General features: G+C 31.9%; 1 protein-coding gene across 1 annotated transcript in view; it reads left to right on the top strand.

Annotated features, from left to right (window-relative positions):
• Window positions 1-10,344, top strand: part of LOC121506665 — a 29,978-nt gene extending 19,634 nt beyond the window's left edge. The window contains exons 12-34 of the mRNA XM_041782500.1: window positions 213-236; window positions 626-655; window positions 987-1,007; window positions 1,446-1,475; window positions 1,870-1,890; window positions 2,293-2,322; window positions 2,657-2,677; window positions 3,121-3,150; window positions 3,551-3,607; window positions 4,006-4,029; window positions 5,937-5,960; window positions 6,326-6,355; window positions 6,720-6,749; window positions 7,097-7,120; window positions 7,457-7,504; window positions 7,626-7,664; window positions 8,127-8,201; window positions 8,294-8,359; window positions 8,740-8,763; window positions 9,128-9,151; window positions 9,492-9,539; window positions 9,796-9,816; window positions 10,331-10,344. Coding sequence (XP_041638434.1) covers window positions 213-236; window positions 626-655; window positions 987-1,007; window positions 1,446-1,475; window positions 1,870-1,890; window positions 2,293-2,322; window positions 2,657-2,677; window positions 3,121-3,150; window positions 3,551-3,607; window positions 4,006-4,029; window positions 5,937-5,960; window positions 6,326-6,355; window positions 6,720-6,749; window positions 7,097-7,120; window positions 7,457-7,504; window positions 7,626-7,664; window positions 8,127-8,201; window positions 8,294-8,359; window positions 8,740-8,763; window positions 9,128-9,151; window positions 9,492-9,539; window positions 9,796-9,816; window positions 10,331-10,344 — 755 coding nt within the window. The remainder of the gene's footprint in view (window positions 1-212; window positions 237-625; window positions 656-986; window positions 1,008-1,445; window positions 1,476-1,869; window positions 1,891-2,292; window positions 2,323-2,656; window positions 2,678-3,120; window positions 3,151-3,550; window positions 3,608-4,005; window positions 4,030-5,936; window positions 5,961-6,325; window positions 6,356-6,719; window positions 6,750-7,096; window positions 7,121-7,456; window positions 7,505-7,625; window positions 7,665-8,126; window positions 8,202-8,293; window positions 8,360-8,739; window positions 8,764-9,127; window positions 9,152-9,491; window positions 9,540-9,795; window positions 9,817-10,330) is intronic.
• Window positions 10,345-14,864: the final 4,520 nt, after the last annotated feature.

The raw sequence follows: 14,864 nt of genomic DNA, 5'->3' as shown, positions 1-14,864 counted from the left end.
TTTGCTCTACCAGATTTATGAAAACAAATATTTAATTTTATACAAAATTATCCTTAATTTAATACAATCAGTAATGTAAGTCTTATGAAGATGTTTGAGTTTGTTCTGCTGTCAGGATCCATCTTTGGTGACACTCTGCTTAAGCATGATTAATGTTTAATGATGATCACATTATGAATGACTAATTTACAACATGCTTTTCTCTGTCTTAGAAAAAATAATGCTGAAATTAGAAGGTAAGACACAAAATGTTCTCTTAAATGTCTGATATCATATTTAAAAATAAACATAGTTCTCAAATATGTATTATTCATTTCATTAACATGCCAAGCATGCCTATTTTTTTATTTATTTAGTTATTTTTTCAATTTCCAACAGAAGTTGTAGCTTCACTTTGTTGTTTCTTCAATAGTTTTGCTCTACCAGATTTATGAAAACAAATATTTAATTTTATACAAAATTATCCTTAATTGAATACAATCAGTAATGTAAGTCTTATGAAGATGTTTGAGTTTGTTCTGCTGTCAGGATCCATCTTTGGTGACACTCTGCTTAAGCATGATTAATGTTTAATGATGATCACATTATGAATGACTGATTTACAACATGCTTTTCTCTGTCTTAGACATGTCAAAGCGGCTCACAGAACTAAGAGGTAAGATAAAAAATGATTTTTGATGAGAAAACATATTGAAAAATAAACATAGTTCTCAAATGTGGATTATTCATTTTGTTAACATGCAAAGCATGCCTGTTTTTTTTTTATTTTTTTTTCAAATTTCAGCAGTAATTGTAGTGTCACAATTTTACACAAAATGATCCTTAATTGAATTCAATCAGTAATGTAATATGAGACATATGAAGATGTTTGAGTTTGTTCTGCTGTCAGGATCCATCTTTGGTGACACTCTGCTTAAGCATGATTAATGTTTAATGATGATCACATTATGAATGACTGATTTACAACATGCTTTTCTCTGTCTTAGACACAGCTGCAGTAGAAGAGGGTAAGAAACTAAATGTTCTTTAAAGCATGTGAAAAGACAACATATTGAAAAACATATTTCTTAAATGATGTTTCTGTAGATTTCAAATATTAGTTAATTTCTAACATATATTTAGCGCAACCAATATAGTATCTATAAACAGACAATAATTCAGTTTGATCAGTTGATTTCTTTTTTTGCTTCTGGGAAATTATAGAGCTGCTTTGTTGTTTTAAATAGTTTTACTCTAACAAATGTATTAATCCAAATGTTTTATATTAAACATAAAAAAAATCTTAATTAAATACAATTAGTGATTTTATAGAAGACATATGAAGATGTTTGAGTTTGTTCTGCTGTCAGGATCCATCTTTGGTGACACTCTGCTTAAGCATGATTAATGTTTAATGATGATCACATTATGAATGACTAATTTACAACATGCTTTTTCTATCTTAGACATGTTAAAGCAGCTACAAGAACTAGGCGGTAAGATACAAAATGTTCTTTTAAATGTTTGATAAGTAAACGTATTGAAAAATAAACAGTTCTCACTGTGAATTAATCATTTTGTTAACATGAAGTGCATGCCTCTTTACTGCTAACTTTTCAAATTTCAGCGGAAATTGTATCGTTACTTTGTTTTTTAAAAGTTTTGCTCTACCAGATTTATGAAAACAAATTTTTAATTTTACACAAAGTATCCTAAATTAAATACAATCAGTGATGTGATATAAGTCATATGAAGATGTTTGAGTTTGTTCTGCTGTCAGGATCCATCTTTGGTGACACTCTGCTTAAGCATGATTAATGTTTAATGATGATCACATTATGAATGACTGATTTACAACATGCTTTTCTCTGTCTTATACACAATAAAAAGAAAGCACAACTGATGTATACGGTAAGATACAAAATATTCTTTTAAATTGTTGATAAGAAAACATATTGAAATATAAACATTACTCTCAAATGTGGATTATAACTTTCATTAACATGCAATGCGAAGCATGCCTGTTTTTTATTTATTTTTTTTTTTTTAATTCAGCAGAAATTGTAGCATCATGTTTTTGTTTTTTTTAATAGTTTTGCTCTACCAGATTTTTTAAAACCAAATATTTAATTTTATACAAAATTATCCTAAAATTAAAACAATCAGATAAGGAATATGAGTAATATTAAGATGTTTGAGTTTGTTCTGCTGTCAGGATCCATCTTTGGTGACGCTCTGCTTAAGCACGATTAATGTTTAATGATGATCACATTATGAATGACTGATTTACAACATGTTTTTTTTCTGTTTTAGACATGTTAAAGGGGCTACAAGAACCAGGTGGTAAGATACAAAATGTTCTCTCAAATGTTTGATTAGAAAACATATTAAAAAATAAACGTAGTTCTCAAATGTGGATAATTCATTTTTTAACATGCAAAGCATGCCTGTTTTATTATTTTTTTCAAATTTCAGCAGTAATTGTAGCGTCACAATTTTACACAAAAATATCCTTAATTAAATACAGTCAGTAATGTAATATAAGTCTGATTATGATGTTTGAGTTTGTTCTGCTGTCAGGATCCATCTTTGGTGACACTCTGCTTAAGCATGATTAATGTTTAATGATGATCACATTATGAATGACTGATTTACAACATGCTTTTCTCTGTCTTAGACACAGATACAGTAGAAGAGGGTAAGAAACTGAATGTTCTTTTAAGCATGTGAAAAGACAACATATTGAGAAATAAAGCATATTTTTCAATTAAGGTTTATGTAGATTCCAAATATAGTTAATTTTTAACATGTATTTAGCACAACCAATATAGAATCTATAAACTGACAATAATTCAGTTTGATCAGTTGATTTCTTTTTTTATTTCTGGGGAAATTATAGAGCGGCTTTGTTGTTTTAAATAGTTTTACTCTACCAGATTAATTAGTGTAAATATTTTATATTCAACATAAAAAAATGTTAATTAAATAAAATCAGTGACTTTATTGATGTCATAAGAAGATGTTTGAGTTTGTTCTGCTGTCAGGATCCATCTTTGGTGACTCTCTGCTTAAGCATGATTAATGTTTAATGATGATCACATTATGAATGACTGATTTACAACATGCTTTTCTCTGTCTTAGGCATGTTAAAGCTGGCAACAGAAATAGGTGGTAAGATATAAAATGCTCCCTTAAATGTTTGATAAGATATCACATTGAAAAATAAACATAGTTCCCTAGTGTGTATTATTCATTTCATTAACATGCAAACCATGCCTGTTTTTTATTTATTTATTTTTTTTTTTTCAAATTTCAGCGGAAATTGTAGCGTCACTTTTTTGTTTCTTTAATAGTTTTGCTCTATCAGATTTATGAAACCAAATATTAAATTTTGTACAAAATTATCCTAAATTAAATACAATCAGTAATGTAATATGAGTCTTATGAAGATGTTTGAGTTTGTTCTGCTGTCAGGATCCATCTTTGGTGACACTCTGCTTGATCATGATTAATGTTTAATGATGATCACATTATGAATGACTGATTTACGACATGCTTTTCTCTCTCTCAGACACTGTAAAGCAGCTAAGAGAACTATTTGCAGGGAGATGCAAAAGAGAAGCATGCGGTAAGATACAAAATGTTCTCATAAATGTTTGATAAATAAAATATTTAAAAGTAAACATAGTTCTCAAATGTTGATTATTCATTTTGTTGACATGCAAAACATGCTTGTTTTTTTATTATTTTTTTTTTATTTTTTAGCAGAAATTGTAGCATCACTTAGTTTTTTCTTTCAATATTTTTGCTCTACCAGATTTTTGAATCCCACTATTTGATTTTACAAAGAACATTATCATTAATTAAATACAATTAGTAATGTAATATGAGTCATACTAAGATGTTTGAGTTTGTTCTGCTGTCAGGATCCATCTTTGGTGACACTCTGCTTAAGCATGATTAATGTTTAATGATGATCACATTATGAATGACTGATTTACAACATGCTTTTTTTCTAATGTACAGAAGGAATGCAACGAGAAAACAATGGTAAGATACAAATATTCTCTTAAATGTTTGATAAAAACGTATATTGAAACATAGTTCAATATATAGATTATTGACTTTTTAACATGTATCAATTCATTTTTTTCCAGCAGAAATTGTAGCGTCAGTTCTTTTTAAATGGTTTTGCTCTACAATATTTATAAAAATAAATATTTGATTTTACACAAAAATGTTACCCTTAATTAAATACAATCAGTAATGTAATTTGAGTCATATTTAGATATTTGAGTTTGTTCTGCTGTCAGGATCCATCTTGCATTAGGCTATGTGGCGCACGGTGCTCTTCCCAATGTTGACTGTGACGTTTTTATATGTACGCGACATCAGGTGAATTCACCTGCCATTCTTGAGAGGGAAACCGGAGATTAAATCGTTCACCTCTCCTGGACAGTGGCGCAGCGCGCGAGCGCAGCACCTCCTCCACCAAGGAGTTTGATGCTCCACTGACACCTGTTCGTACTGCCGCTGAACGAGACATCAGCACTAACAATGTTCAATATCAGTATTCAAAATGACTGAACAGACTGTTGGTCAAAGGATCAAGGGCTGTAGTTTTGCTTAAAGAACAGCCGATTCACTGAGACAGACAAAAAGCCTGGATATACAACAGCAAAGTCAGCTCACAGACGGAGCAGAGACTCAGTGTGTCAGTGAGGAGAGGGGCTGATGATTCTCTACATTTGGTAACAAAAAACAACTATTAAACTCACTGCATTTTATATTTCTTTTTTAATCAAAGAGCCTTTTTTACCTCTTATGTACAGTATATATTTTTGTTTTATTTCTTATGCTGTTATTTCATAGTTTTTAAAAAAGATTTATTTAAGGGCTTGTTGCCTTTATTTGGAGAGGACAGGACAGTGGAGGATGTAGGGAATCATGAAGAGAAAGTCAGGAATACTGGGACTATGAATCACTAACACTAATAGGCTTACTGGCCACAAAATCATCTATTTCAATGCTGAGTCTGGTGGGGAAATAGCATTTAATTTTTTAAATTTTATTTAAGGAGCTTTATTGTTTAATAGTGTCTTCCCCACAAATATGTAGTTTATTTTTATTAATTTTCCATGTCCATGTTGACAATGATCAGATTGCTGTTAATAAAAGTGACACCGGGACATTTGATCCTAGTGGACAATAACAATAACAGCCATTATTTCTTTGTAGAGCCAAAAGGAAATGCTTCTGATAAACCAGCATGATAATATCTGATAAATATTGACGTGTCTGACAGAGAGTCAGCACCTGCAGGGCGTGGACAGCTCTGTTTCACGTCTGTGACCTCGTCGTGCTGAAGGAGGAATTATTCTGTGTATTCAAACAGCTGGTCTGCTAAAACTAAGATTTTTATTAGATGACTGTTCATGTGAACTTACAGGTTTATAGTCTGATCACATGACTCTCCATCTCACTCGTCTTCATGTCTTTTCATTGATAAATTCAGAAAGTGTGCTGAGCGGACTAGTTTTTTTGTTCCGTTGTGACTTTGTATCTATGGCCCGCCTATTTACTGGAGTAGTGAATCACGTTTACATTCCCTAAGAATGTTATGGGATTGGCTATTCCAGTTATTAGTCAAGCCACCAGGCGTTGCTAGGGAAAAGAAGTTGTTGTTTTTGTAAAACTTTCTATTTTGATCACATATGAAATTATAAATTAGTAGTTTTATTAATCATTTTCATTGGCAAGTGACCATGGTATAAGTCGGTTAATGCCCTTCGAGGTGTCCCAATTATCAGGAATTAATGGACGACGTGGAGGTGTGAACCGTCAGACGCGCAGCAGAGGACATTTGCCTTTGTGAAGTTGTCAGGCATTAACCGTTACATGATGATCACATTATGAATGACTGATTTACAACATGCTTTTCTTTGTCCAATACACAGTAAAGCCGCGTCATGATCGAAAAGGTAAGATACAAAATGTTCTCTTAAATGGTTGATAATAAAACATATTTAAAAATAAACATAGTTCTCAAATGTGGATTATTCATTTTGTTAACATGCCTGTTTTTTATAGTTTTTCCAAATTTCAGCAGAAATTATACTGTCACTTTGTTGTTTTTCAAAAGTTTTGCTCTACCAGACTTATGAAAACAAATATTTAATTTTCTACAGAATTAAATATAATCAGTAATGTGATATAAGTCTGATTAAGATGTTTGAGTTTGTTCTGCTGTCAGGATCCATCTTTGGTGACACTCTGCTTAAGCATGATTAATGTTTAATGATGATCACATTATGAATGACTGATTTACATGTTTTTTCTATCTTAGAAATGTTAAAGCAGCTACAAGAACTAGGCGGTAAGATACAAAATGTTCTTTTAAAAGTTTGATTAGTAAACATATTGAAAAATGAACATAGTTCCCTAGTGTGTATTATTCATTTCATGAACGTGCAAAGCATGCCTGTTTTTTATTTTTTTCAAATTTCAGCAGAAGTTGTAGCGTCATCTTTTTGTTTCTTCAATGGTTTTGATCTCCCAGATTTATGAAAACAAATATTTAATTTAATTTAATTTTAATGTAATATGAGTCATATGACGATGTTTGAGTTTGTTCTGCTGTCAGGATCCATCTTTGGTGACACTCTGCTTAAGCATGATTAATGTTTAATGATGATCACATTATGAATGACTGATTTATAACATGCTTTTCTCTGTCTTAGACAAGTCAACGCGGCTAACAGAACTAGGCGGTAAGATACAAAATGTTCTCTTAAATGTTTGATAAGAATACATATTTAAAAATAAACATAGCTCTCAAATGTGGATTATTCATTTTGTTGACATGCAAACCATGCCTGTTTTTTTATTATTTTTTCAAATTTCAGCAGTAATTGTAGTGTCACAATTTTACACAAAATTATCCTAAATAAAATTCAGTCAATAATGTAATATAAGTCTGATTAAGAGGTTTGAGTTTGTTCTGCTGTCAGGATCCATCTTTGGTGACTCTCTGCTTAAGCATGATTAATGTTTAATGATGATCACATTATGAATGACTGATTTACAACATGCTTTTCTTTCTCTGTCTTATACACAGTAAAGCATTTTGGAGAAAGAAAAGGTAAGATACAAAATGTTCTCTAAAATGTTTGATAAGAAAACATATTGAAAATAAACATAGTTCTCAAATGTGGATTATTCATTTTTTAACATGCCTGTGTATTTTTTCTTCAATTTCAGCAGAAATTATAGAGTCACTTTATTGAGCTAACTTCTTCTTAACTCTAAAAACCATAACCACAATAAAAAATGTTGACAACATAGATTTATGATTTATGTTCATAGTTATCATTTTGTTTTCCAATTATCTGTTTTAGGTGATGGTGTTTTACTACAATAGTTAAAAACAGCATTTATTTATTGTTTTGTAATTATTTGGGTTTTTTTTTCTTGATAGGGACTGAAGAAGAGATGAGACCACTAAATCAACCTCCTGATGGTGAAGGTAATGAAATGCTATTTAACCTATTCTGAAACATGTTTAAACTATGATAAAACTTGCTTGATTTAGAGCAAAATCCTTCACCAGTTATCTTACAATGGATTTTTTCTACCATTTGTTTCAGGACAAACTGACACTACCCAACATCTCAGCAATGGAGCTGGTGTGTAAAATGTTCTTAAACCGAACATAAAAACAAAGTGGTGTTCAAAATAGTTACAGAAGACTGACAGTAGAAAATCAGCCAAGGGGGTTTCAGTTAGTTTAGTTTAGTTACTTTTAAAATCCTAACCATGAGAGTTTTACCCTAAACAGTTTGGAACAAACATGGAAGAGTTTCCTGTTCTGGGAGACAGCTTAATATGTTTACCCAAGTTCAGTACGTCATTTAAGGCACTTCTACTCAAATGTGTCAGCTCCTCTTAATCTAAGAAGGAAATGCCCTTCTCTGCATTATTTTAAAGTTATTTACTACTTTAAGCTTTTTAAGCTTGAAGCTAGTTCTAACATCCAGTTAAGACATTTAGCTTTTGTCATCCAGGCTGGGGTGGGACAGACATCGTGGCTTCAGGTGTTAAAGGTGTATTAAAATTCTTTCTTGTTATTGTGTTGTTTTATTTAATAGAGACTGAGTCAGTGACTCCAGAAACTTCCAACCAGAGCCCGGCAGCTGCAGCCTCTAACATCAACCAGGAAACTGGTGAGTTCAACCGTATGTTATCCAAAAGAATAAAACAGGGTCACTATTTTATCTTAAAAATCAATGTACTTTTATGTTTCATCAATTTATAGAGCTCACATCTGTAGTGGTTCCTGACCTGCAGACATCTGGACCTCCAGATACCAACAAGGACTCTAGTAAGTAATATTTAACATACTTGTCATTCTCTGGTATTTCTCTCACAGTTTCTAATGACTGAAAGAATAATGTTTTGTCTTTGGTGTGTTGCAGTTGATTCATTCTCTTCCCAAACACAAGTAAAAGCCCCCAAAAATAGTTTGAAAATAATCATCACTTTCTCATTCCTGTTTCCAACTCTATCCACTGTCCTCCTCTCTAAATAATGGCATAAAACACCCAGAAATAAATTTTAGAAATAGAGGACAAAACAATAACATTTCACTAGTTTATGTGGCTCACACCATCAGAGCATTTGAACAAATGCTTGTGCAGAAACAAGGAAGCATTTGTTTTTAATGACTGATTTACGACATGCTTTTCTGTCTCTTATATACAGAAAAAATGCAAAAAGAACTAGACGGTAAGAAACAAAATGTTCTTTTAAATGTTGATAAAACACTATATTTAAACATAGTTCAATATACAAATTATTCACTTTTTAAGATGTATTAAATCATTTTTCTTCAAGCAGAAATTGTAGCGTCACTTTGTTGTTTTTTTCAGCAGTTTTCCTCAACCAGATTTTTAAATCCAATATTTAAATTTAAACAAAATTATCCTTAATTAAATGCAGTCATTAATGTAAGTCTGATTAAGAGGTTTGAGTTTGTTCTGCTGTCAGGATCCATCTTTGGTGACTCTCTGCTTAAGCATGATTAATGTTTAATGATGATCACATTATGAATGACTGATTTACAACATGCTTTTTTTTGTCTTAAACACAGTAAAGCGGCGACATGAGCTACAAGGTAAGAAAGAAAATTTTCTCTTAAATGTTTGATAAGAAAACATATTGAAAATTAAACATAGTTCTCAAATGTGGCTTATTCATTTTTTAACATGCCTGTGTATTTTTTCTTTAATATCAGCAGAAATTGTAGAGTCACTTTATTGAGCTACCTTCTTCTTAGCGATAAAAACCATAACCACAGTAAAAATGTTGACAACATAGATTTGTGATATATGTTCATAGTTTTCACTTTGTTTTCCAATTTGCTGTTTTAGGTGATGGTGTTTAACTACAATAGCTATAAACAACAGGATTTATTTGTTGTTTTTTGTAATTACTATTTTTTTTTATCTTGATAGGGACTGAAGAAGAGATGAGACCACTAAATCAACCTCCTGATGGTGAAGGTAATGAAATTCTATTTAACCTATTCTGAAACATGTTTAAACTATGAAAAATCTTGTTTTATTTAGAGAAAAATCCTTCACTAGTTATCTTACAATAGATTTTTTCTACCATTTGTTCCAGGACAAACTGATACAGCCCAACATCAACTGTATCAGTTGATGTTGGGCTGCTAAAGCATGATTAATGTTTAATGATGATCACATTATGAATGACTGATTTACAGCATGCTTTTCTTTGTCTTATACACACAAATAGATGAACTACCTGAAGTATACGGTAAGATACAAAATGTTCTGTTAAATGTTTGATGCGAAAACAATTTAAAACAAAAATGTATTTGTCAAATGTAGTTTATTTAAATATTGCAATTAAGTTATTAGTTTATTTTTAACATGTATAACATGCCTGTATTCTGTTTTCAAGTATTAAACACCAAATCTATAGTCCACTTTAAGTACTTAGCGCAACCAATATAGTTTGTATAAACGGACAATAATTCAGTTTAACCAGTTGATTTTTTCAAACTCAGCAGGAAATATCGAGCTGCTTTGTTGTTTTATATAGTTTTTATCAACCAGATTTATTAGTCCAAATATATATTATTAAAGAGAAATTATCTTTTAACTAAATACAACCAGTAATATAATATGAGTCTTATCAAGATGTTTGAGTTTGTTCTGCTGTCAGGATCCATCTTTGGTGACACTCTGCTGAAGCATGATTAATGTTTAATGATGATCACATTATGAATGACTGATTTACAACATGCTTTTCTCTGTCTTTTACACAGACGAATATGTATGATGTGGTAAGACACAAAATGTTCTTTCAAATGTTTGATGAGAAAACATTAAAAAATAAAATAGTTCTCAAATGTGGATTATTCATTTTGTTAACAAAGTATGCCTGTTTATAATTATTTTTTCAATATTCAGCAGAATTGTTGTCACTTTGTATTTTTTTTCTTTATAGTTTTGCTCTACCAGATTTATTTGTCCAAATGTTTTATTTTTACACAAAAAATTTATTTAATTAGATATAATCAGTAATGTAATATGAGTCATATTAATATATTTGAGTTTGTTCTGCTGTCAGGATCCATCTTTGGTGACACTCTGCTTAAGCATGATTAATGTTTAATGATGATAACATTATGAATGACTGATTTACAACATGCTTTTCTCTGTCTTAGACAAACAAAAGCAGCAAGGAGAAGGAGACGGTAAGATACAAAATGTTCTCTTAAATTTTTGATATGACAACATATTGAAAATTTAACACTTTTCTCAACTGTAGTTTATTTAAATATCAGAATTAAGATATTAGTTCATCTGAACATGTATAACATGCCTGTATTCTCTGTTTTAAAATATTAAACACCAAATCTGTAGTTTACATAAAGTATTTAGCACAACCAGTATAGTATCTATAAACAGACATGTACTCAGTTTGACCTTTTTTTTTCAATCTCAGCAGAAATTATAGAGCCGCTTTGTTGTTTCTGCAATTGTTTTGCTCTACCAGATTTATTAGTCCAAATATTTCATTTTAGACAGAAAATTATCCTTAGTTAGTGAAACTAATTTACAAACACAAAACTTATTAAATAACTTATATTCTTATTTTATTATTCTATTATACATAATACCTCTAGAGTGACTGATAAATCTGCTACATTAATAGATAATATAATGACAAACTCATGTAATGAGGCAATCATCTCATGGACATTATATGCAGACGTATCAGATCATTTTTCAATATTTCAACTATCAGAAATGGGCAGCCAAGCCACCAAGAAACAGGTTACACACACAACCTGTCGAAAATATAATGATAAAAACATTAATGTCTTTAAAAATACTATTACTACATTAACATGGGAAAATGTCTACTCCAAAATGGATGTAAACCTGGCATATCTAGAACTCACCCAGTCCTTTAAGGCTGTTTCAACAAATGTTTCCCAATAATCTAAAAAACAAACCAATTTCCTACTCTCCTACTCATCACTTTCCTACTCTCTGTCACTTTGATCTGCCAGATTCCAATGAAGTACTCTCTATCATTGACAGTTTTCAAACTTCAGCACCAGGGTACGATGACATCACAGTCAAACTAGTAAAAACTGTCAAATCATTCATTGCAGAACCGCATGCTTTCATTTTCTCCCTATCACTTTAAACTGGAATTATTCCACATGATGTCAAAATAGCTTAATTCATACCTATACACAAATCAGACAGTTCCAGTAACTTCACCAACTACCGTACAATATCAATATTACCATGCTTCTCCAAGATTCTTGAAAAAATAGTAAATAAAAGAATAATTTAGCACATCACCACAAAAAAAATATTATACAACCATCAATACGGCTTCTGAAAAAATCATTCTGCAAACATGGCTCTGTTAACATTAACAAACAACTGCACTAGAATATAATGAATATGCAATAGCAGTTTTTCTAGATCTTTCCAAGGCATTTGACACAGTAAATCATAGCATACTACTGTCAAAACTGCACAAATATGATTTAATGGAACAGTCTACAAATGGTTTTAAAAACTATATTACTGGAAGACAACAATATGTATCAATAAATAATTGCGAGTCCAGTAGATCGGTATTGACCTGTGGAGTAGCACAGGGTTCAATTCTTGGCCCTTTACTCTTCCTTTTATACATAAATGATCTTGCCTCGGTCTCTCCTTCTGTTTCTCATTTAATTTGCTGATGACACTACACTTGTTCTTTCCAGCAAGCACTTTGATTCACTCATTGAAGAAGCTAATAACAGTCTCACCAAATTCACTAAATGGTTCCAAATCAACAAACTATCAGTTAACATAAAAAAACTAATTACATCCTATTAGCCGGATGGAAAGCGTACAACATAGATAAGTGCAACCTTTTTATTATTGATCACAAAATTAAAAAGAGAACCAATAGTTCATTTTCTTGGCCTCATGGTGGATGAGGGTTGTTGCTGGAAGGAACAAATCAGTTATGTCACAAAGAAAATTTCAACAACGGTTGGAGTCATCGGAAAAATTACCCCTCTTCTTAATAGAGCCACCTTGTCAACATTTTATTACAGTTTTGTTTATCCTTACTTCACCTATTGCAATATAGCATGAGGTAGTACCCCCCCCAATCTCAACAAACTACATCTAATACAAAAGCTTTTTGTAAGACTAGCAACAAATTCCCCACCCAGACAGCCAACAGCACGTCTTTTTTCTCAACTCAGGATCCTAACGATTTATAACAAACATTTTACAGATCTGTACGTTCATCTACAAACCAAAATATATGACTCATAACCTCCCAACTCATTTCCAACTATATTTTTCTGATTATTCCAGCTACCACTCATACCCAACCAGAAGAGCTAACCAATTGCGTGCCCCACAGTGTTGCACCTCTAGAGCGCAGTTCTTTATTAGATATGGAGGTGTCGCACTGTGGGACACCTACTCACACCTCCTAATAACAACATCCTCCCTGAAGGCATTCAAAAAACGCTTAATAGATACATTGATAAATTGAGACATCGACCATCTATACTCTTGCATTTATTATCCCTAGCTAACATCTACTGCAAATCAAAATAACAATAATAATAACAAAAACTACAGTGTCATACTAGTGTAATGAAAAAAAAAAAATGCTGCTGGTTGGGTATTGACGAGTATGAATTTGCATTCTCATATGCTCTAACATACTCAACTTTTCTTTGTTAAGTTGGGTGTGTTTTGGGTATGTACATGTGCATGCATATATGTGTATGTATGTATCTGTAGGCGTGTATGACTATGTCAGTGTGTACATGTTTATCTATGAATACACTTATGTTCTGAGTGCCCTGAAAGCACTACTCTTGCTCTGACTTAACATTCGGCATTTTGACTAATACCGTTAAGGATGTGTGTGTCTCAGGATACTAGGATGTGTGATCTGTTGGAAGTAGAAAATATTTCACTTCAAATATCATTAGAGAGAATAATGCCTTGAAAATAGCACTACCTCGCTTCCTACACTATCATACTTGCCTTTTTCTTTTTTCTTTCTCTTCATTTCCATGTTTTGTTTTTCTTCTTTTTTAATGTCTACGCTTATCACCATTGGCAAATGACGATGATCAGTTTACATGGTGAGGTCTAATTAAAAGCCCTCTCGGGTTTCTTTACCTCACCTGCACAAATCCTCATATGTACTTTCCTTGTGAAAGCTGTACAATTGTAATTTTTTTAACTATGCAAACATAAATAAAATAAATGATCTATGATAGAAAAAGTCTGATTGAAAACAGAAAGTCCTTAACCAGTTGTGCAACAACTTTTGAGATATTTTGAAATGTATATATCTGTTGAGTTTTTATAGCAGTTTTTTGGAAGTGGACATTTTTGTCCTTAATGGCTTTAAAGTGTAGTAAATTTGTTTCACACTGTTCCCCTGACCTATGAGAGCATTTGAAATTTGTATTCAAAATTTTGCCTCGAAGGAAAACTTTGTTGCAAAAAGAAACAAAAAAAATATAGACCATATGCGCTAACACAGCCAAAACGGGGAAAGAGAAAGAGGAAAATTTTGCCCAAATGGACAGAAATGTCCCTAATGATGCCTGAGGGTTAAACTTTGCACTAAGATCCACTCTATCTCAAGAACAAAATCATTCAATTTAAGGGTCTGAGCACAAGGTCATGAGGCCTTTTTACAACGCTGGCTTGCAAAAATCCACTCTGGCTCAAGGATAAACTGCTTTTTTTTAGAGGTTGTACATTAAAGTCCAGGACAGCAGGCCTTACCTCTTGTTTGACAACATGGAATTTCAGCATCTTAATGCAGAAGGTCTTTCTCATTTCACAATTTGGTATCCGTCCTTCCTCTGTTCACGTCATTTCCCAGCAAGAAACTGAAAGAAAGATGTGAGGCAGAGACAGGGAGAGAGAGGAAGCACAACTTAGTGAATGAGAACTCATTCACTTCACAGCCTCAGTGTGAGCAACATCAGGTACTGATGATCAGCTGAGTCACCTCACAGCACAAACCTTAAGCAGACCCTTGTTTAAAATCATTTCAAAACCTTTTAGATGACGGTATAAAATCGGTCATAAAATGCCTTAAGAAAAGCATTCTTTATTTTAGATATTTAATTATCAGTGGATTTACTTTGGTTTATAAACTCAATCATTGAATCATGGTAAATATCCTCAGCTATGTAGCCTACAGATCTGTTATTAGCTGATAACTGAGGCTGTCTCTCACATTCTTTTAATCTGATCAATAATCACCACAGAGCTCTTTGTTTTTATTCTGAT

This window comes from Cheilinus undulatus, unplaced genomic scaffold, assembly GCF_018320785.1.
Source record: "Cheilinus undulatus unplaced genomic scaffold, ASM1832078v1 Contig6, whole genome shotgun sequence".
In the NCBI taxonomy this organism is placed as follows: domain Eukaryota; kingdom Metazoa; phylum Chordata; class Actinopteri; order Labriformes; family Labridae; genus Cheilinus; species Cheilinus undulatus.
Note: the sequence above shows the minus strand (reverse complement) of the source record. Positions and strands in the feature narration are given on the sequence as shown.